Source organism: Megascapheus bottae, chromosome 2, assembly GCF_031878675.1.
Source record: "Megascapheus bottae isolate mThoBot1 chromosome 2, mThoBot2.hap1, whole genome shotgun sequence".
In the NCBI taxonomy this organism is placed as follows: domain Eukaryota; kingdom Metazoa; phylum Chordata; class Mammalia; order Rodentia; family Geomyidae; genus Megascapheus; species Megascapheus bottae.
The window spans coordinates 12,177,553-12,198,654 of record NC_143510.1 but is presented as its reverse complement, the minus strand read 5'-3'; the positions used below and the strand labels follow the sequence as shown (position 1 = coordinate 12,198,654).

The 21,102-nt window shown below is 42.5% G+C and overlaps 2 protein-coding genes across 2 annotated transcripts; both read left to right on the top strand.

The window, feature by feature from the left end:
- Positions 1-241: 241 nt before the first annotated feature.
- LOC150066400 (golgin subfamily A member 2-like) lies at positions 242-3,047 on the top strand. The gene is given in 1 exon segment (XM_090352831.1): positions 242-3,047. A coding segment is annotated over 1 exon segment (2,733 nt). The 5' UTR covers positions 242-314.
- Positions 3,048-19,663: 16,616 nt separating this feature from the next.
- Positions 19,664-20,620, top strand: Or4q3 (olfactory receptor family 4 subfamily Q member 3). Its single transcript, XM_090352820.1, has one exon. The coding sequence runs from the start codon at positions 19,673-19,675 to the stop codon at positions 20,618-20,620; it is 948 nt and encodes a 315-aa protein (XP_090208946.1). The 5' UTR covers positions 19,664-19,672.
- Positions 20,621-21,102: the final 482 nt, after the last annotated feature.

The following is a 21,102-nucleotide window of genomic DNA, read 5'->3' as shown; positions in this document are numbered from 1 at the left end:
CCCATGGGGGAGGGGCTGCCAGCGCAGCTCTCAGGTGACTCCACCCATTCTGCCTGAGTCACAAGAGTCTGCCACACCCCCCATTTATCCATGTTTCTCTGACCAATGGAATACAAGCATTGAGGCCCCGCCCACCATTCTATGCTGCCTATTACCCCTGGTATCTCCTCTATGGGCTCACACCACTAGAGCAGTTGAAGGAGGTAGAGGTGGTGAGTGGTGAGTGAGCGAATTGAGGTGACGTTGGAGACAGAGTTGGAGGTAGACAGAGTTATTGTTGATTGTGAGAAGTGAGTGGAGTTTAGAGCCTGGGAATGTGGCCCCCCCACCTTCGCCGTCCCAGTGCTGGGATGTCTGAGCAGACAAGAAGAAAAAAGGTAGCTGCAGGAAGGAAAATACTGCAGGAATACCAGCAGAGAAATCATCCTGATAGACCTGCAGCATCCAAGAACAAGAAGTACACTAGAGAGGGAGGTAAACCCAAGACAAACACCTCTGGGGACTGTCCTGTACTCAAGGGGGCAGCCCAAGACCATGCACACCCTGAGCTGCCTCCTCCAATGGGCACTGTCACAGCTGCCAGGAGCAAGGGGGTCACAGGTCACAGTCACACTGAGGACCTGGAAAGGCAATGCCAGCACCTGGTGCTTGCCCTAGATTCCAGCAGAACACAAATCCAGCAGCTGTGCAGTGACATCCAACAAATGAAGGAGAAGAAAGACCTGCAAGATCAACAGAGGGAGGAGAACCAGAAGATGGCCTGTGTGCAGAAATCGCTGAGAGCAGATGTGGAGCAGCACAAGCTGTGCATACACATGCTGAGTTCAGAGAAATGGGATTTGCAGTCTGCCCTGGCCCACATGCAGCAGGTGGCCAGTGAAAGAGCACTGGAGCAGGAGAGTCTCACCAGCCGCCTGCAGGCTGCAGAGCAGCGCGTGGCAGAGCTAGAGGTGACCTCATCTGCAGATTCCACCAAGCAGATGGAGGCCGAGCAGAACAACATAGAGCTCCTGAAAGCCCTGAACCGCGTGAAGCTGCAGCTCCAGGCAAAGGCCAGACGCTGTGAAGACCTGGAGGATGAGAACACAGAGCTACAGGAGAGGCTGGAAGCGCTCCTGACCGAGAAGGCCACCATGAAGATCTAAATGCATGAGGACCAACAGGCACTAGAGGAGTGGGCAGGGCTGGAAACTCAACTCAACCACATGAGAGAGGTGGTGAGAGCATTACAGTTGGAGAGGGACACCTTTGCAGAGGACCTGAGGGTGGAGAGGTGCACGGAGCAGGAGAAGGTCCAACAGCTGGCAGAACAGGTGAGCCAGCTGAGAGAGGAGAAGGAGCAGGGGCTGGGGCAGGTTGGGGAGCTGGAGAGCAGGCTGGTGGAGCTGAGAAAGCAGCTGTCAGAGCTGCAGCCCCCGCAGCCCCCCGCAGGCCCATGTGAGGCTGAGCAGCAGCTGCAGGCCCAGGCCCTGCAGTGGCAGCAGGAGCTCAAGACCATGAAGGAGCAGCTTCACATGCAGGTGGAGGAGAACCAGAGCCTCGGTCTCCAGTACTTGGAGCAGCAGCATCAGCGGCTGTGGATCCTGGAGAAAAAGGCCGAGGAGTGGGATCAGCACGCTGAGGATCGGCGCAAGATCCTGGAGACGATGGAAAAGGAGCATGAGACCATGAGATGCACCCTGGTGCTCAACCGAGAGCTCAAGGAACAGCTGGGCCAGCTGCAGGATGCCTTGCAGAGGTTGAGTGCTGAGGAGGAGCTGGCCAGCCTCCTGCACTCAGAGCAGCAGGAGAAGACAACCCTGCAGGAGAAGCTGGCTGAGCTGGAGAACTTAGAGGGCAAAAAGATGACTGAGTTCAAGAGTCAAGACACTGAGCATCTTCAGGAGCTGCATTACCAGTACTTGGCTCAACTGCAGGAACTAAGAGCCATGAGTGAACAGCCCATGTCCTGCAGCCAGCAGCTGAGCTCAGAAAAGGAGGCCTTGCAGCAGCACCTGCTGAGGCAGACCCATTTGCTGGAACGGCTGCAGCAGGAGCAGGTGCAGCGCAAGTTGCTGGCCCAGATGGAGAGGGAGAAGTTCCAGGGCACTCTGCAGTGCCTGGAAGCCACCAGACATGAGAATGCGCAGCTGCAGGCCCAGCTGAGTTCCCTGGCTTTTCCCAGGGAAGGAGGAGGCCTGGGCAGAGAAGAGAAGGATGGGGAGGCAACTGCCTCTGATGGAACTGTCCCAGAGGACGTGGACAACCCCCAAAGCATGTGTGATTTTTATGAGGAAGCACTGTCCATTGCAGAGTGCAAGAAGGCGAGACTCAGCCGGCAGCTGCAGGAGCAGCAGGACCGCTGTGGTTGCCTGAGTCAGCTAGCAGCCCAGTGGCAGAGAAAGCTGAAGGGCCAGGCCCTCTTCCCCAAGCACTGGATCAGAGGCTTGTTTGGGAAGAGGAAGCAGGATGTGCAGGTGCCCAAGAAGCTGAAGATCTGCTTCCCTGAAGACCTGACTGCCCAGGTGGACGGCCAGAGTGCAGTGCATGACCTCCAGCATTGCTGCAGCCAGCTGGCACAGCACGTGAGAGCCCTGGAAGAGACCATAGTTTCCTACAAAGAGCAGATTGGAGTCCTGGAGCAGCTGTGTCAGGAAAAAGATGAGTATGTCAGCCAACTGTCCCAGGAGAAGAGGAAGAAGAAGAAGGAGCTGCAGGAGCTGCTGCTGTGCCTTGCACGGGAGGACTCGGAGTACCAGGACATGATGCTGGCAGCCTCCCAGGCCCCTGCTGCCCAGGCCCCCTCCCACCTCTCGGGGCCCCTGAAGATGGAAGCTAGGGAGATCCAGGAAGAGTTGGAAGGCATATGTCTTGAAGAAAACTTGGAGCCTGGCCCTGAAGGGGCTGGTGAGCCTGGGTTCCAGGAGAATTCTACTGCAGAGCCTCCTGTGCTTCTGCTGCCTCCTGTCCAACCCCACCAAGAACCCACAGTCTTGGGCCAAGAGTCCTGCCTCCCCTTCTTCTACAAAGCTGGTAGAAATGATTCATTTGGGATAATTAACATGTAAAGAACTGGTACCCTATCCTTCAAAACAGACTTTTGGACATGACAGTTTAATTATAATGGTGTGATGGGAGAAAATTGGTGACTGTGGTCCAAGCTGAGCAGAGGTTGCTGGGAGGAGGTCCAAACTCTAGGGACATGTAAGAGTCCATTGGTTAATAGAAAAAGGGTCCAGGTGAGGGTTCTTAAAAGGAATAATTTCCTTAAAAGAAGATAGGGAGCAAGAACACGTTACGGAAATATTTTTTGACTTACTTCTATATTAGCAAACTCATTACTATGTTTTCTGATCTAACCTTATCCTAATTTATGGAGAATTCACAATTCTCTCATTCTCATAAGTGAGTTCAGGACTTAATGTTACATTTCGGTGTTTTCATGAATTTTTCACAATTGTGCTCTGTACCATTAGCAGCGAATTTTGTTTGTATTTTAATATACAATAACTGGTACACTGAGGCAATAAAAACCCAGTGAAAACTGGAAAGGAAGAAAAGGTTAAGTTTGTCCATTTGGAAAAATAATTAGTAAAATCAATGTAGATATGCTCTAATTTAAAAACAAACACCAAAGAAATTCAGAAATGTAATACAAAATATACAGTAATAGTGAGAATAGCAAGCATCTCAATTTTTCACTTGTGAACTGTCAATATATGTGTGATAACTCATATTGTGGCATATTGTTCATTGAATAAAACATTCAAATTCATTTCTTCTCATTCTTCATTCACAGACTGCTTTAGATATTTAGAAAATTAAAAATTGCTAGGAGCCAGTCACTTACTCCTATAATCCTAATTTTTCAGGAGGCTGAGATCTGAGGATTGCTGTTCAAAGCCAACCCAGGCAGTAGTCCTCCTGAGACTCTTAGCTCTGATTAACCACTCAAACCCCAGAAACAAAGCTGTGACTTAAAGTGGTAGAGCCCTGGCCTTGAGTAAAAAGCATTCAGGGACAGCACCCAAGCCCGAATCCAAGTTTTACAGCCAACAGAAAAGGAAAAGGAAAAAATTAAAATTAAATAAGGTAACTTGTTACTGAATTACACAATTAGTAAAAGCTACCTGGGAGGGTGAGATGTGAGGATCATGGTTTGAAGCCATACAGGGAAGAAAAAGGCTGAATGACTCATTTCCAATTAACCACACACAAAGAAGGAAACAGAGCTGTGTGACTCAAGAGGTAAAGTACTAACTCTGTGCCCAAAAGCTCAGGGACAGCACCCAGGAACTGAGCTTAAGCTGGAAGACAGGCACAAAAACAAAACAAAACAAAATGAAAACACTTTTGTTTGTGGCAAAATTTCTGGTTTGGACAGTGCTGGTGTAGCTATGTGGTTCATTACACAAAACTAGTGGCACATGAAAGTTAGTTTTCAAGTTTCCCATGATAAAACCCTCCAGTCCTTACATTGGGAAAGAATCATAACAAATTTGCCTGAATAGTCTGAAGTTATTTCAGTGATTGCCATAATTATTCTAATCTGAGTAAGCTCATCTCTCTTTCCACCAGGAAGTGCAGTCCAATTTCTCTTCTTATCTGGGTTGGCTTTGTAACCTTTTATGACCAGAAAAAAAGTGATGAAAGCTGAGTGCTGGTGACATACATATAATCCTACCTATTCAGGAGGCTGCGATTTGAGGATCAAGGTTCAAAACAAGCCCAGGAAACAAAACTCTGTGAGACTCTCATCTCCAATTAACCACCAGAAACCTGAAGTGGTGCTAGCCTTGAGCTGAAGAGCTCCAGGACAGCACCCAGGTCAAGCCCTACAACCGACAAACAAAATGATGCTGTTGAGTGTAGCCTGTAACCTGTAACAGGTCCTGCTCTTTACTTTTGTCATTTGTGCAAATGGTGAAGGTGTAAAGAAACTTCAGCTGGAATCTTTTGGTGGGGAGATGATGAAGAAGGCTCCTTACTGCTGCTTTTCCTTACTCAGTACTTTGTGGCCTCTTTGCAATAACAACAACAAAAAAAAACATTCTAGAGGACAAAGGAAAACAGTGGTTTGAAGAGACCTAACAAATACAAGAGCTAGAGTCAGATGTGGAAGGAATGTCACTATTATCAGACCAAACTTTTTCTAAGTAATAACTTAAGTACTAAACATATTAATGGAAAAATATACAAGATGCAAGGACACATAAAAGATGTAAGCAGAAATACAGAAATTCTAAGAATCAAAAAGAAACATAGAGATTCCAAACCATAACAGAAATGAAGAATGCTAATGTGCTGGTCACAGCCAGAAAATGAATCTCTGAGCTTGAGAATATGGAAATAGAAACTTTTCAAGCTGACAATAAAAATGTAATCAATATGCAAAAACTATACGAGAGCCAAATATGCACCATGGAAACACCATAAAGAGAGGGAAAAAGGAGCAGACAATGTTGACAGATCTGGGACATTCAGAGAACATCAAGTAGAATCTGTTAAGAACACTCCTCTTAGCTACTACAGATCCAATATTAAGAGAACAAAGTTTAAAAAGTCAAGAGCAGAAAGCCAGTGCTGACAGAAATGGGAAACCCTGAGTTCCTTCCTAAAACTCTAATTTTGTATTTTCTATCTGTAATCTTATTATGGAACATTCCAGGAATTTTTCCTAAAATGTCAGTTTTTACAGTTAAAGGTAGTGGACTTAGGGAAAATATAAAATCACAAGAAAAGGAAAATTATATAAGTAACTAACAGGATTTGGCTTGGTCTTTCAACCACAGGAAAAGTGAGGATGGGTGTACAGTGTTTCTCCTGATTGTATCTATATTATTTCAAATCTTAAGTTTTGACAGTCCCCACTGAATTTTTCAAATTATGATCATAATAAGCCTAGCTACTCAGGATTATAGGTGAAAGCCATCCTGGCCACAAAAGTCTGTGAGATTCTTTTTTTTTTTTGCCAGTCCTGGGCTTGGGCTCAGGGCCTGAGCACTGTCCTTGGACTTTCTCAAGGCTTAGCACTCTACCACTTGAGCCTCAGCACCACTTCCAGCTTTTTTCAATGTATGTGGTACTGAGGAATTGAACCTGGGTCTTCGTGCATGCTAGGCAAGCACTCAACCACTAGGCCAAACTCCTGGCCCTGTGAGATTCTTATCTCTGATTAACCACCAGAAAACTGGAAGTGGTGCTGTGGCTCAAGTGGTAGAGTGCTAGCCTTGAGCTGACAAGCTCAGGAACAGCCACCCAGGCCCAGAGTTCAAGCCTCAGGACTGACCAAAAAAGGAAAAAAACAAAAACAAAAAGGATCGCAACCATCAACAGAAATTCACATTGCTAAAATATAATTCACTGAGTCTAATGTTAAAGTGGTGGTATTGGTGGTGGTTTGGGTACTGGGGTTTGAACTCAGAACCTCATGCTTTCACTTGATTTTTTTCACTTAAGGCTAGTACTCTAACATTTGAGCTGTACCTCATTTTCTGTTTTTTGCTGGGTAACTGGAGATGAGTTTCTCAAATGAGTCTGCCTGGCTGGCTTTGAACCATGATCCTAAAGCCTCAGCCTCCTGAGAAGTTAGGATTATAGGCATGAACCATGGATGCCCAACAGATAAGAAATTTTTAAAAACTTTTAACTATTAGTTTTTGAAGGACATAAGTTCTACTAGTTTAGAGTCAATCTGTAACTCATAGCTATTGGAAAAAATGAAACTGAGTTAGCTCAGTTCACTGACATCCTAAAGCTAGTCAGGGCTTTCAATTTCTTTCTATTTCTTAGACATATAATTATATGTGCCCAATCCAAAGCCACAGATTTTTGGAGTTAGACTTATGAGCCATATACAAATTTCAAATATCAATTTCATTTTCTAAATTCTGATTGCTTTGTTTGCTCATCCCCCCCACCTGACAGCAAATCCAGAGTGAAAAAGTATTTCATTTTTCCTCAGCCAATTCACACATCTTCTGAGCCCTTTCCTATTTCTCTTCCAGCCTCAGTGATGATGTAAAGTGGGGCAGTTCCCACAGTGGCTCTTACACTGATTCCCTGTCATCCCAGTGCCTTGATGCTCTCCTGTTACTGCATTGTAATTTTCATTTTGTCTCCACTCATATGCACAAGCAAATTTACTGCTGTGCAAACAGATAGGATGCTACATTTCTTCTCATTATTACTTACCTTTAAGTAAGTACAAAGGAGCTGCCATTTAACAGAGCAGAGTTTATGACTATGATGGTCATGCTGCTTCTAGTCTGCAGTGTCTTTCTCAGTTACATCTGTGTCTGTCCTGGATGATGGGAAATTTCAGGAAACCACAATGGGCTAGCTCACTTCTGTCCTTCTAGTTGTTTTAGAGTTAACTTTTTCTTGCTCCTCTAGGTACTTCAATTTGTTCTTTAGGTTATTTACATGCACTTCTTTTGTCTTTTTAATATGCGCTCCTTGTGTGATAAAGTTGCCCCTTAGAACTGCCTTTGCTGTGTCCCATAAATTCCTTTGTGCTGTCTCTTGATTGTCATTACATTCAAGAAAGTTTTAAATTCTTCTTTGATCTGATCTGTAATCCAGGAGTTATTCAGAAGTGTGTAGTTCAGCTTCCAAATATTTGATTGTTTTTTGACTTTTACTGCATTCAGAACTAGTCTGACTTCACTGTGATCAGACAGAATGCATAGGATTATATTGATGCTCTTGTATCTGCTTAAGTTTTCTTTATGAACTATTATATAATACATTTTGGAGTGTGTTCCCTGTGGATTGTGTTCCATGTGCTGCTGAGAAAAATGTATGAAGTTTCGCCGTTGGATGGAAGACTGCATATCTGTTTAGCCCAGCTGGGCTATCGTGTCATTTAAGTTGATGGTGTCTTTGCTTAACTTTTGTTGAGTTGACCTGTCATTTGGTGAGAGTTGTGTGTTGAAGTATCCCACTATGATTGTGTTTGAATCTATCTTGTTCTGTAATTCTAAGAGAGTTTGTTTGATGAATTCGGATGCTCCTGTGTTGGGGGAGTAAATGTTTATAACTGTAATATTGTGGGTATGGATTGTACTCTTTACTAATGTCTAGTGTCTGTCTTTATGTACTGATTTTACTGAGAAGTTAATTTTCTTGGAGATTAAGATTGCTACTCCTGCCTTTTTGCCTGGTGCGTTGGAGTAGAAAATTCTTTTCCATCCTTTCACTTGGAGTTTGTTTCTGTCTTTGGCAGTGAGGGGGTCTCTTGGAGGCAACATATGGATGAGTCTTGTTTCTTAATCCAGTCTTCAGCTATGTGTCTTTTGATTGGATTTTTCAGCCAGTTCACATTTATGGAAATACGAAAAGTGGTCAGTGTCCTTTGTCATTATTTAATTTTACTTCTCAGTTTATTTCTCTCTCTTTTTTCCTCTTTTGTGTTTAGTGATTTATAGGTAATTACTTCTTGATGGGCATTCTTGCCATTCTGCAATTTGTTCTTGATTATTTAATATTTTTTGTAATGCTGGTTTAGTGTGCATGTATTCATATACCTTGTCTTTGGAATGAAATTTTCTTGTTTCACCCACAACTGTAAATACTAGTTTTGCTGGATATATGAGTTTGGGTTGGCAGTTGTTGGTCTTCAGGGTATGAATGATGTTTTTCCAAGCTTTTCTAGCATTTATGGCTTTCGTGGAGAGGTCTGCAGTTATTCTAATTTTCTTCCCATTATCATATAGCTTTTTCTTTGTTTTTGCAGCATTTAAGTTCAGCTCCTTGGTATTCGGGTCTAATGTTTTTACTATGATGTGTCTAGATGAATTCCTTCTAGGATCTTACCTATTTGGAGTCCTGAAACTTTCAATAATGTGAGTATTTTCCTTTTAAAGGTTGGGGAAGTTCTCTGATTTTGGTGAATAATGGTTGCATTCTTTTATTGATAAACTCCGCCCCTTCATTGATCCCTATTATACGAAGATTAGATTTCTTGTCTGTGTCTGCCAGGTTCTGGAGTTCTCTTTGGTGAAATCTGACTGATTTCTCCAGACTGATGATTCTCTGTTCCAGCTCTTGTGTTTTATCTTTCATTCCCGATGATCTATTCTCCATTTCAGTCAATCTGTTGAATAATGCATACATTTTTGCTTGAATTGTGGACACTGAGCTGATCATGTCTGCTGAGAGTATTAATCTTTTCTTCCACTTCTCTTTTGAATTTGAGGAGCTCATTGGTAATTTTCTTTTGTTTTTGGAATTCTGCTTTAATCTCTTTAGTCATGTCCACAAGCATTTCCTTGAATAGAATCATGTTTTGTGTCTCTTCAGGTGTCATTTCTTGGAATGGTGACATCTCTCTCATCCCGTCACTATTATTTCCTTATGGGCTTTGTGTAGTACTTTGATTATTTATATATGTCATAATTTGTCATTGTGCTTTCTGAGGCATTGAAGACTGTGGTTGTAGGTTTGCTCTGTGGTTGGTAGGTGGCGGTCTTTACTTGGTTTAGGACTGGTGGTTCTGGGAATTGTTGTTCCACCACTGACTAGGTCAGAGTTTGCAGCTTTTACAGATGTTCAGCCTGTTCCTAGAGGTTTGTGCCACTGCACAACTAGCTCTCAGCCTAACCAGTGGCCCCACAGTGGGTTGTAGGATGGAGTTTCACGATTTGGTCTCAGCTAGCTTTGTGGATGGCTAGTTTTCCTATCCTGTTCCCAGGGGTGGGGTGCAGCCGAAGGCCTGGGGTTTGGGAGTTTCCAGGAGATGTCAGCTAAAGCAGCCAACTGGATTCTGCCTTGTTCCCAGGGGTGGGGCCCAGCCGAGGATGTGGGGTCCATGAGTGGTTCTCAGAGTGCAAGCTCATCCCCTGCTGTTCTGCCCTTCATCTCCCTGCTGTGTTTCAGTTGCTTTGGCTCAGAGTCTTTCTGTGATGTGGTGGGGGGGGGGCCCTTGGTGTTGTCTTGCTAGAGGCTCCCAGCAGGTGGGTGCTTCACTTAGGTTTGGGTCATTCAGATGCTGGCTCCCAGACTCATGCACATCCCAACCACTGTTAGAAGGCAGGGTCTTAGCACCCCTGAGTCTCTAGTTTCAGTGGCCTGGGAAAGGAGGCTGTTGGGCAGGTGGGAGCAGGGGCACCTCTGTCCCTTTTGGCGGGGTGCTGGGTCTTAGCGCCTGCCCACCTGTCAGTCTCCAGTCAATAGCCTGGGGGATGAGGCTGTTGGGGAAAGGGACAGGATTCTGAATTCCTTGCCCCCTGCACTTGCCAGTCTTTCTTGGGTGAGGTGGTAGGAGTCTGGGTTAAGTTCTGTAGCTCACCACCAACTCTGCTTTCCTGATGGGTTTTGGGGAACCCGTTGGACTCTTTTGGCTTTGCCTGTGAGCTGCTCTGCTGTGTTGGAGGGTTGTTTGCCTCTCCTCTGTTCTCTGCCACCATCTGTGCTGCCCATGCCCAGTCTGTGTGGGTTCCTGCATCTGGATCCCAGCACTTGCTGGAGTTGCTGTAGTTTCAGGCTTCCCAAACCCAGCACCCTCTGCTGTGGCTTTCGTGGCTTACAGCCAGTGGCAAGGGGTTGGGGAGGGATCATCGCGTTTCAGATTATTTTAGAACATTAGCTATAAGGTTTATCTGGATTTCTTTTCTGGCTTGTGTTCTTCCCTGTTGCTTCTTGAATTTGTAGTTGTGGGTTTCTTAAGATGGTTTGTTTTTAGGATTCCCTGATTCTCTATTTTTATGGGAGAGACCTAGGCTGGGTCCCCATTGTCTTGGCACCATCTTCCCACGAGACTTGTTCTAATTTTTACAAACTTTTAAAATAATAAAATCAATGACAATCTAACTCAACTTATATTCAAAACCAGTTGTTTCTGTTGTGTTTTCTGACATTTTGAAAATTTTTGAGTTAGAAAATTTTCTGCCATATTTGTTCTTATTTTTGGAAATTATATTTTAAAGCATATATTTATAACAATAGTTTATAAAACTATTCAATTACTAGGGCAGGCACAGTGGCTTCTATCTGTAATTCCAACTACTTCAGAAACCAGCTGTGGGATTAACCTGCTTGCTCTCTGCCCTTAATCACGTACACAAGTGTATGTACATGAATGCAAACAAGTCAGGAGACAGAGGGCATCTGGCCCCACCCATCTGGAGCAAGTGGGGCGTGTCTCAGGACACCATTGGATGACAGTTGTTGTCCCTACTTTATGATGTAGCTGCGACCACTCGATCTGTATTTAGTAGCATGTTTTGTGGAATAAAGATCAGACCTGTGCCAAGAGTCATGGTCTCCGGGGTCTGTATTATTCAGGGGCCCGTCGCCATCTTACCCCTGCCATGTGGGCATCTGAGAGGGACGCCAACATATGGCGCCCAGATGTGGGGCATGGACCTCTTCAAGCAACTATGGGGAACACAAACTCTCAGCGAGAGGAGATTGTTCTTAAAGGGATCTTGGAGAGTAGGCACCTTTACTTTTCTGATAGAAAGCTTGAGCAATTTTACGAAACTGTTCTGTCTCTCTGCCTATGGATGATTCCAGGCAGGACACAGGATGAGTCCACTTGGGCCATCCCCATTGGGGCCGCCATTCTGAGTTGCCCCCCGATGTACAGCCACCTTTGCTCCTGCACTGGTCAGCGAGACCGGGGCTCCCCTGGAAGAATGCTCTGCCGCCCCTATTAAGGTGCGGGCCAGCAAAGTTATCCATCTCTGATAGATCTCAAGTTCAAAAATGAAAGCAGGCCTCCTCCACAGACTGGCGGATCTAGGAAAAGCAGGAAGTTCCTGCCTCCTAGAGACTCCGCCACAGACCCGGCTCCAGGGGTCTAGGCCTGACTAGGCCCTTCAGCCTAATCCCCTGGGGTGAGGAGCCCTTCCCTCAGTAATCCTCTTCTATGGTTACTTGCCAGGTGTTCTTAACCCTCAGTCAGACAGCAATCAGCCCTGGTGGATATTTTCTTGTTATTGACATAAAGGATTGCCTTTTTTCTATAAGCAGTGGTCTTCCTTTACCACCCCTCCCACAACCCTTTTCGGAAAAGACGCCCAGGTTAAAAGCAAAGGCCCCCAGAGGTAAGTAGAAGTCGATCAACCCCCTCCCCCCTGTTTTCTCGAAAGTGCACTGTGGCCCAAAACAGAGTATGGTCAAGGGATGCTTTGACCTCTTCTAGGGTTCTTGTCGATAATGGGGTACATCTGAACAGATGTGTGGGTTCGAGTCCCATCAGTATGACGTGTCTAAGGATATTCTACCCAGCCCAATTTTCTTGTTAGAATTGTTATCAATAACGGGATACATCTGAGCGGACGTGTGGGTTCAAGTCCCACCCACAAGACATGTCTAAGGGTATCTACCCAGCCCAGTTTTCTTGTTTGTTTTCCCTCTTGCTTGAGGATGGCCTCCACCAGCCAGCTAACAGGAAATAGTTTAAGGCCAGGCCTGCCATCAGAAGTTTGTGGGTTACTTCTCTGCTTCTCTGTCTTGTCCATGTTACATGTTTTCCCTTGTCCGGTTTTGTCTTTGAAATTGGTACCAGTTCTAAATATGGATCTTTGTATTTGAATCTTTTGAGAATTTCAGAAAATGTACAGTTGATATTAATTTTGTGCGCTTTTAGATGTTTGAGTGTGAATGTATGAGTGAACATGTTTGAGATTATACTTGTGTACAAGTATACAAGTTTATACTTGAAACTAACATACAAAAAAATGGGTAATTGATTAAATCTGCATCTAAACTCCAAGCAAAGTCAAATGCCTCAAAGGGTTTGTATTATTTTAAAGAGGAACTACTTTGAAATCTATTATTGTAATGCTTAGAGCTGTTTACATTGTAGACATTGTATTCTGTTTCCTGCCTCTCCCTTGCAGACTGACACTGGAAATCTGATGGTAAAGTGGGTGATGTGATTAGTATTTCTTAAAATGTATTAAATTGGGATAAGGGTTTTAAAATTAGGGCTAACAAAATGATTGTTTACTGGCTATTTCAATTTGCCCTTGTAAGTTTGTAACAGTTTCCAGCAGGCCCACAGAAGAGAACAGAAGGTCTTTATTCAGATGTAAATTTGGCTCTTACCAAGTTCCAGGTAAGATTATGCTTAGAAAATCCTTTGTAAGCATGCCTTACTACTGCCTGTGTTACTGGGCAGGAACTTGTAAGTATAATAGTGTGTAGTTAAAACTTAAGGTTGTCAAAATTATGGGTAGTCTACAATCCTAATTTTGCTCTAAGCCCTCACTGAGCAGATTTTGGGTTGACACCAGCCACAAATTCAGGAAAGAAGCTTGTGAACCTGAGGCTATGTGCCTATCAATCTGTAAAGTAGGCTAAGCTTTTAGGGTCCCTGGTCAAGCATAGAGACAATGCCCCTGAGTCAGCTTGAAGAAGTTATACAAGATGAATCTTCACAGAGATTCCACTCCTGGGACTTTAGCTACCCTACTCTTGCCAATGGCCCCCTTAAAATCAAATAAAAATGGGGGGATACAGGTACCTAAGGCATTAGGCCTCAAGATAAACTTGTTGTTACTTTATTTACAATAAACTTTATTTACATTAAACTTTTAAATTTCAAATCTAAAGGATTTTCCCTTGCTTATAAGCATTGGGGCACTATGCTACCTTGCCCAATCCCCCTGCCCCTTGTCCGATGGAAGGACCTGATCACTAACACCTGGCAGGAGGCAGCCCCTCTGTTAACAATGGGGTGAGGGTTTGACTCATGTGTGCCACTGTAATGAGACGCTGACTTGGAACCCTATGAGGTTGGCCCCGGCCCTCACCAGAATGTACAGGTGCAGACCAGAGAATAGAAGGGTTTCCTTTGTGGACGTTGGCTATCTCCCCTACTTAAAATCTCCATTTGGGTCTGCCAACTCTGCAGATGAATTGCCTGAAAAGCTAGGGTGGTAGTCAGTGACCGGTAAGATCCCTAGAGGGGGACAACCTAAGACAGGCACACCCTCAGGTAAGGCAAGCACCTGCTAATGAAATAAGGGGAGGATGTGGAGCACATCACAAATGGAAACCCACGCACCTCCTGGTCTTTAAACCACACTTGGCTGATATGGCGCCTGCTGCCTGATCGGAGGGCGTGGCTATGGTTTGGGACGTAAAGTAAGGCCACCTCTGGGATACGCCCCTAACCTTTCTGCCCTTTCAGACAGCACATGATCCACCTTCCTTGCATAACTGTTAACTCTCAAGTTTCAGGAATAGGGAATCCACAAGTTCCTACCACCACAAAATGGCCCCTCAGTGACACCACCGGCAGCTGCAGCCAGCTCACTTGAGTCCTGCCTCCACCTTCGTGACCTCACAGTACAGCCCAGGACACTGACCTAAACTGCCCTGGACTGCTCTGCCAGACATGGATGCCACAGACTCTCCTCAAAGCTACCTCATCCTATGTCAACCCCGGCATAGGAACCAAAAGAAACAGGAGCTGTGGAGGCCCAGAGTAATGAACATGACTCCCAAGCAGGGACTGTGATATGATTATGAACAATTATCTTCCCTTAAAGCATGCCAGGGAGGAGCTGGGGGCTGTGAGTCCCATTTACCCCAATCCCGTTTCTGAAACCCACCTAGCCCTAGTCCTCTTTGGCCCACCAAGCCGATTTCTGCAGCAGCAGGACCCATATTTTCCTTAGCTCCATAAATAAAGAAAAAAGGGGATATGTGAGATTAACCTGCTTGCTGTCTGCCCTTAATCACATACACAATTGTGTGTATGTGACTGTAAGCAAGTCAGGGGCCAGAGGGCGCCTGGCCCCACCCACCTGGAACAAGTAGGGTGTGTCTCGGGACACCATAGGCTAACGGTCGTCCCTACTTGATGACATAGCTTCGACCACTCGATCTGTATTTAGTAGCACATTTTGTGGAGTAAAATAATCAGACCTGCGCCAAGAGTCATGGTCTCCGGGGTCTGTATTATTTGGGGGCCCCGTCGTCATCTTACCCCTGCCATGTGGGCATCTGAGAGGGACACCAACAACCAGCTATTTTCCCCCCAAATTAGCAAGACCCTATCTCAAGGAACGTGCTGGAAGAGTTATGTACTTGCCTGTTGTTGCTAACTGTAAGCAGGGACAACTTGAAGGGATGCTGGAGTTGAAGAAATGAAGAAACACACACACACACACACACACACACACACACAAAGAGACAGAGACAAAGAGAGACACAGAGGGAGACAGAGACAAAGAAGGGCAGCAGGGACCAGTGAATCCAAGGTTCATTGGCTCTTGAACCCTGAGATCCCATAAGCGAGCTTATTTAATAGATATAGAACAGGGAAGGTTATCATGTATACAGGCAGACTACAAACCATCTATGCTCTTATTCCAATCATAGACAATACAGTTTGTAAGAGTAACTGGCTCTTGGGGAGGGAAATGGGGACCAAGACATGAGAAAGGGTATCAATGTATGTGAAGTAATGAACCATCTATCGGGCAAATATAATGTAACCCTTGTATTAATTACAATAAAAATATATGCAAAAAAAGAATAACTGGCTCTTTTACAGTTTTGAGAGTAAAGACTGCATCTCCGGCATAACTTAAAACATGCATTCTACTTTATCTAGCTTTCAAGTTACAGCACTCAGCCTTTCTAGCACTAAGTAAGGGGTGGCATGCCAGCCCCTTAACTCTCTCCAAAAGGGCTGTCTTTAACTGTTCTATGTACAGCTTTCAGTGTTCCAAATGCTGTGAAGGTGGCATTGCAACTTTTGAAACCTTTTCCAGCTCTCACAGCTCAGCTTCAGAGTTTCCTACACCCGTGCTCCTGGATGCATGGGAATCATAGATAAGAGAATTGTGGTGTCAGGTCAAGTCAAGGAAAATAACCTAAAGTAAAAAGGGTTGGTGTGGCTCAAATGGTAAAGACTCAAAAACCTGAATTAAAAATCCCAGTACCATCAATAAAGCAATAATAAATAAATACATTCTGCCTGTACACACAGTATCTTGTCTATCTCTCTATTAACTATCTCAATTAATAATGGTCACAGTTGTATTTTCTGAATAAGATCTACAACTAGCTACTCTGAGATGAGCTGCTTCAGCTGCTATCGACAGTTGCTGAATCGTGGCTAACATCATGAAGAGTGTGTTTCTTCTCCAGGTTCTAAGAGTAGTTTGGTATGTTCTTTCAGCTTCTGACTAGCTCAAGTACATTTGCTGATATAGAGTAGTTGGGAAAACATTTAATCAGGTGCAGGATGAGACATGGGAAATAAGTGGCAGATGTAGTTCTGAATTAATCAACTCAAAGTAAATAAGAAAAAAACCTACTCTGCATCAGATCTGACTGTTTCAGATCATGCAAGTCCCAGGTCAGTTTTCTAGGAAAAATGAGTCATATCAAGCAACAGCTGCCTCGGGAATCCCGGGGCTCATTAGGCTGAGCAGTGGCATGAAAACCATAAAATAGAAATTTCAGATATAGCCAGAACTCTAGGGACAGAACTTTCTAATTCATATAGGCTGCCATTAACTTTAGCTAAAGCCAAGCTTTAGCTTGGCTTGTAAGAAAGCAATTAGGGCTCAGGCTGAGCAACTGCAGTGGTCATCTGAGGATGGCTTGTTTTCCTAGCCTGAGGTTAAGGTGCTGTGATGAATGACAAGAATAACACATTTCCTTCCAGAATTCACACAGGTCCTGATAAGCAATGGTGTAAGTTCCTCAGACATGCTTATTATTCCAGTCTCCTTCCTTCTCTCTCCCAGTCTCTGATGTTTTGTTACTGCTTGCTGTCATCTCCAAATTTTCTTTGTTTACTCTGACATTCATCATTTGAAACATAATAAACTATTTTCATTTTAGTTCTAGGTTTTTACACTTAATAAATAAAATTCCCATAGCATCAGTGGATTCTAGGACTGGTGATATTTTGGAAGGTAACTACCAGTGTTGGATAAAGATCAGACTAGCTTCAGGTAGTTGAAGGCATTGGATTTATAGCAATATTGTTTTAAGTCTATCCAGTTCTATTGTAGTCCCTTGTAGACCCTAATGTCCACTTCTATAATTATTTTAGTTGCTTCCCCCTAAATCTTTACTTCCTCCAAATTTAAAATAAAACGTAATATTCAAAAAAGGCTCAGAGGTCAAAAATGCTAAGAGCAAAATATTCTACCTTTCTCAATAGGGAATACAACTAACTAATATGAAATAGAATTAATGGTGAGCATTTGTGATGTTTTGGAAAAAATAGAGGAAGTGGAGGTATGGTTCAAGTGGTAGAATGCCAACTTTGAGTGAAAGAGTCAAAGTGAAAACACAGAGCCCTGAGTTAAAATCCCAGTTTTTGCACAGGAAAGAATTAAAGAATTAAAAATTATGACATACACTTCCAGTAGGATCTCAGATGATATTTAAATGCCAACTTTTTTTACTTAGGATGTTTCATTGTGATATTTACATACATATATATATATAATGTCCTTTGAGCAAATTAACTTCTCCCCTATTATGCTATCCTTTCCCCCCATTTTTAGCAGTTTGTGATGAGTTTCATTGTGCTGTTTCTGTAGTATGCATATATATGTGTATACATATATATTCATCTCATAGTAAATATATATGCATATATGTATATATGCATATATTTGTCTATATATACTTTTCTCAATTTTCTTTTTCCTCTCTCTCCTTCTAGTGGCTCCCCCTAATAAGTTTCTCTTCTGTAAACATGTTGTATTACCATGATTTATCATTATTATTAGTAGTAAGAGTATCAAGGTTTCTTTATTTAGAGTCTGATTATCTATAAAAACATGTTATAATAATAGCTTGGCTAATTATTTTCCTTTATTGATGTGCTCAGCTTTCTTTCTCTAATGATGCATTTAGTGCAATACAGACCAAAAGTGACAGACAAAATAGCCAAAATACATTATGGTTCATTTTGTCTTGTACATAAAGTATAGAAGAAAATGAGGATAGTTACAAACTTGGTGATAGTAGAATCCAAAATTTCTCCCACACCTGCTACATTTAAAGTAATGTCAGTAATAGGGAGGAGATCAAGGGGAAAAGGTGAGCATATGAAGAGGAGAAAAGGTGGAATTAAGTCAACAATCTAATGTATAACCTACAAAATCAAGAAGAGTGAGGAAAGGGGTAAGTAGGGGAGGGATGGGTGAGAATACTGAAAGAGGTGACAGTGATCAGTTACATTGTATTCACTAGATGCTTAAATGACAACTCTTGTACAACAACTTGAAGATAATAAATAAATAAATAATAAGAGACTTAAATAAAACCTAATATATGGAAGAAAGTTTTCTTGGCATTAATGATTTTCTATTTTAAAATTCAGGTATTTTAGAAGTGGTGCTGTGGCTCAAGTGGTAGAGCATTAGCCTAGAGCTGAAGAGCTCAGGGATACCGCCAAGACCCAGGGTGTTCAAGCTCCACAACATATCTATGTATATACATATATATATGTGTGTGTGTATATATGTATATTTCAGGCATTTTTTTGTAAAATCTACTTATGAAGAAATTTCTTGTGTAAGTTTCTCTGAATGACTTGAGAAAACTAGCTATAACATGGAATATGTAACTAGAAAAAAGTAAATTTTAATTCACTTTGCCTAGACCTAGTACTAGAGAGAATACTGTTTATTCTGGACCTGGAAGCATTTACTAACTCTCACTGTTCTTCCATTAGTGAATTAATTGTACTAGTGCTCCTTTATGTTTGATTTGAGAAGAAAAATTTTCCAAACATGCAATATTGGGTCTAAAGGTGTGAGTTTAGATCAGGAGAGTAGAAACAATTGATATGGTGCTATATATTGTTTTATGCTTATCTCTGGTCATTGAAAGGTTCAGACACAGCATGATTCTGACATCCATTAATCCTTTGTGAAAAAATAGTTGATGGTAGGCTGTTACATCTTCCTCAATAATTCAGATCATTGCTATTGATCTCTTTTCTTAATGATTAATGTCTAGTAGCCACTAATTTTATCATCCTGAGATAGAACCTTTCTTAAATGCTAAAGGTAAATATTTTGTCCAATCTATACAAAATCCTAAATCTATATGACCTGAGATAAATGTACCAATAAAGACAAAACACATTAGCTTCTTTCATGTGACTTATATTTCCAAATATAAATACTTCTTTTTTAAATTTAATTTTATTGACAAGGGGATGTGCAGAGGGGTTACAGTTGGTTAATAAGCTAATGAATACATTTCTTGTTGGACATTGTTACCCCTCCCTTGTTTTTCTCCCACGTTTCCTTCCTCAAACTCTTCCTCCAATTGTAAAGTTTATTTCCAACATATTGCCTTGTGAGTACTGCTGTTACATGATTCACCCTTTGTCCTTTGTCTCACCATTTTGTTGTTCCCTGTCCCTTTCTCAAATCAAATAAACATATATACAAAACACAGAATAGAGAAATCAAATACAATGGCAACAGGAAATAAACCAAAGGGGGAAAAGATGGAAGGAAAAAAGAAATGACTTCACACAGTTCATTAAAAACAACAACAATGCAGAAGATTTCTAATAGCTACAAAACCTTGTACTTAATTACAGCTCTTTGGTTGCAATGAATTAGGTCTCCCCTCAATTCTTTGATTCAATTCTTTGGTTCCTCATTTCTCACTATATTTTCCTTTGGTCTATCTTATATTTCTTGTTTCCATTTCTTCCTTTAGGTCATTTGATATTCTTGGCACAATGAATAAAGAAAATGACTCTAGGGTAACTGAATTTGTTCTTATGGGCCTATCATCCTCATGGGAGATACAGTTATTTCTCTTCCTAATATTTTTGCTATTTTATGTTGCTATTGTCCTAGGGAATCTCTTAGTAGTGGTAACAGTGCAATCTAATGTTCACCTGCACCAGTCTCCTATGTACTATTTCTTAAGCCACCTCTCCTTTATTGATCTGTGCCTCAGCTGTGTTGCTGTGCCGAAGATGTTAGGGGATTTTCTACAGCAGGACAAGACCATCTCTTTTTCAGGATGCCTGGCCCAGATCTATTTCCTCCACTTTCTGGGAGCCAGTGAGATGTTTCTGCTAACAGTCATGGCCTATGACAGGTATGTGGCCATATGTAACCCTTTGCACTACCTGACAGTCATGAACCGCCAGCTATGTCTTCAATTGGTGTTTGCCTGCTGGTGTGGAGGTTTCCTGCACTCCATCACACAGCTAATTCTTGTCATTCAGCTGCCATTCTGTGGCCCCAATGATCTGGACAACTTCTACTGTGATCTTCCACAGGTCATCAAACTGGCCTGCACAGATACCTATGTGGTAGAGGTACTGATGGTCTCCAATAGTGGTCTGCTGTCTCTCATCTGTTTCTTGGTCCTGCTATTCTCCTATGTGGTCATATTGATTACTTTGAGAACTCGCCTCCACCAAGGCCAGGGCAAACTACTCTCTACCTGTGCTTCTCACGTAATGGTGGTCAGCCTGATCTTTGTGCCTTGTGTTTTCATCTATCTGAGACCATTCTGCAGCTTCTCTGTGGATAAGATATTCTCTGTGTTTTACACAGTGATCACACCTATGTTGAACCCTCTCATCTATACACTCAGAAATGCTGATATGAACACAGCTATGAAGAAGCTGAGAAGAAATCTTCTGACATCTTGTTGCCTTATTAAAAGATGAATTGGAAGCAGTACATCAGTGGCTTATGCCTGTAATCCTAGTTCATTAGGAGGCTGAGATCTGAGGATTGTGGTATATCCTGGGCAGAAAAGTTCACAAGACTCTTTTTTTTTAAGAGAATGACCCATTTATTATAAAAAGGAACATTTTTTTCTATCTTAAACAGAAAATAAAATTCTCACCACACTTTGAGAGCCCACCTAAAACAACACATAAAATAAAACAGATGCTAAATTGACATACAAATGTGCTAATAAATATGGGGAAGAATCAAAATTACGCTCCAGGATTTACAAACCAAAATTCACCTTAAAAGGTTTTATTAGAGAACAATAAATATTTTCCTATAAAAATGTAGCTAGGGGCATCCTAAGATATTTACAACAGTATCTATGTCAAACAAATTATATCATTATTTTTGGATAAAATAAACATAATTTAACAACATACAACATGATACATAAACATAAGACTCTTATCTC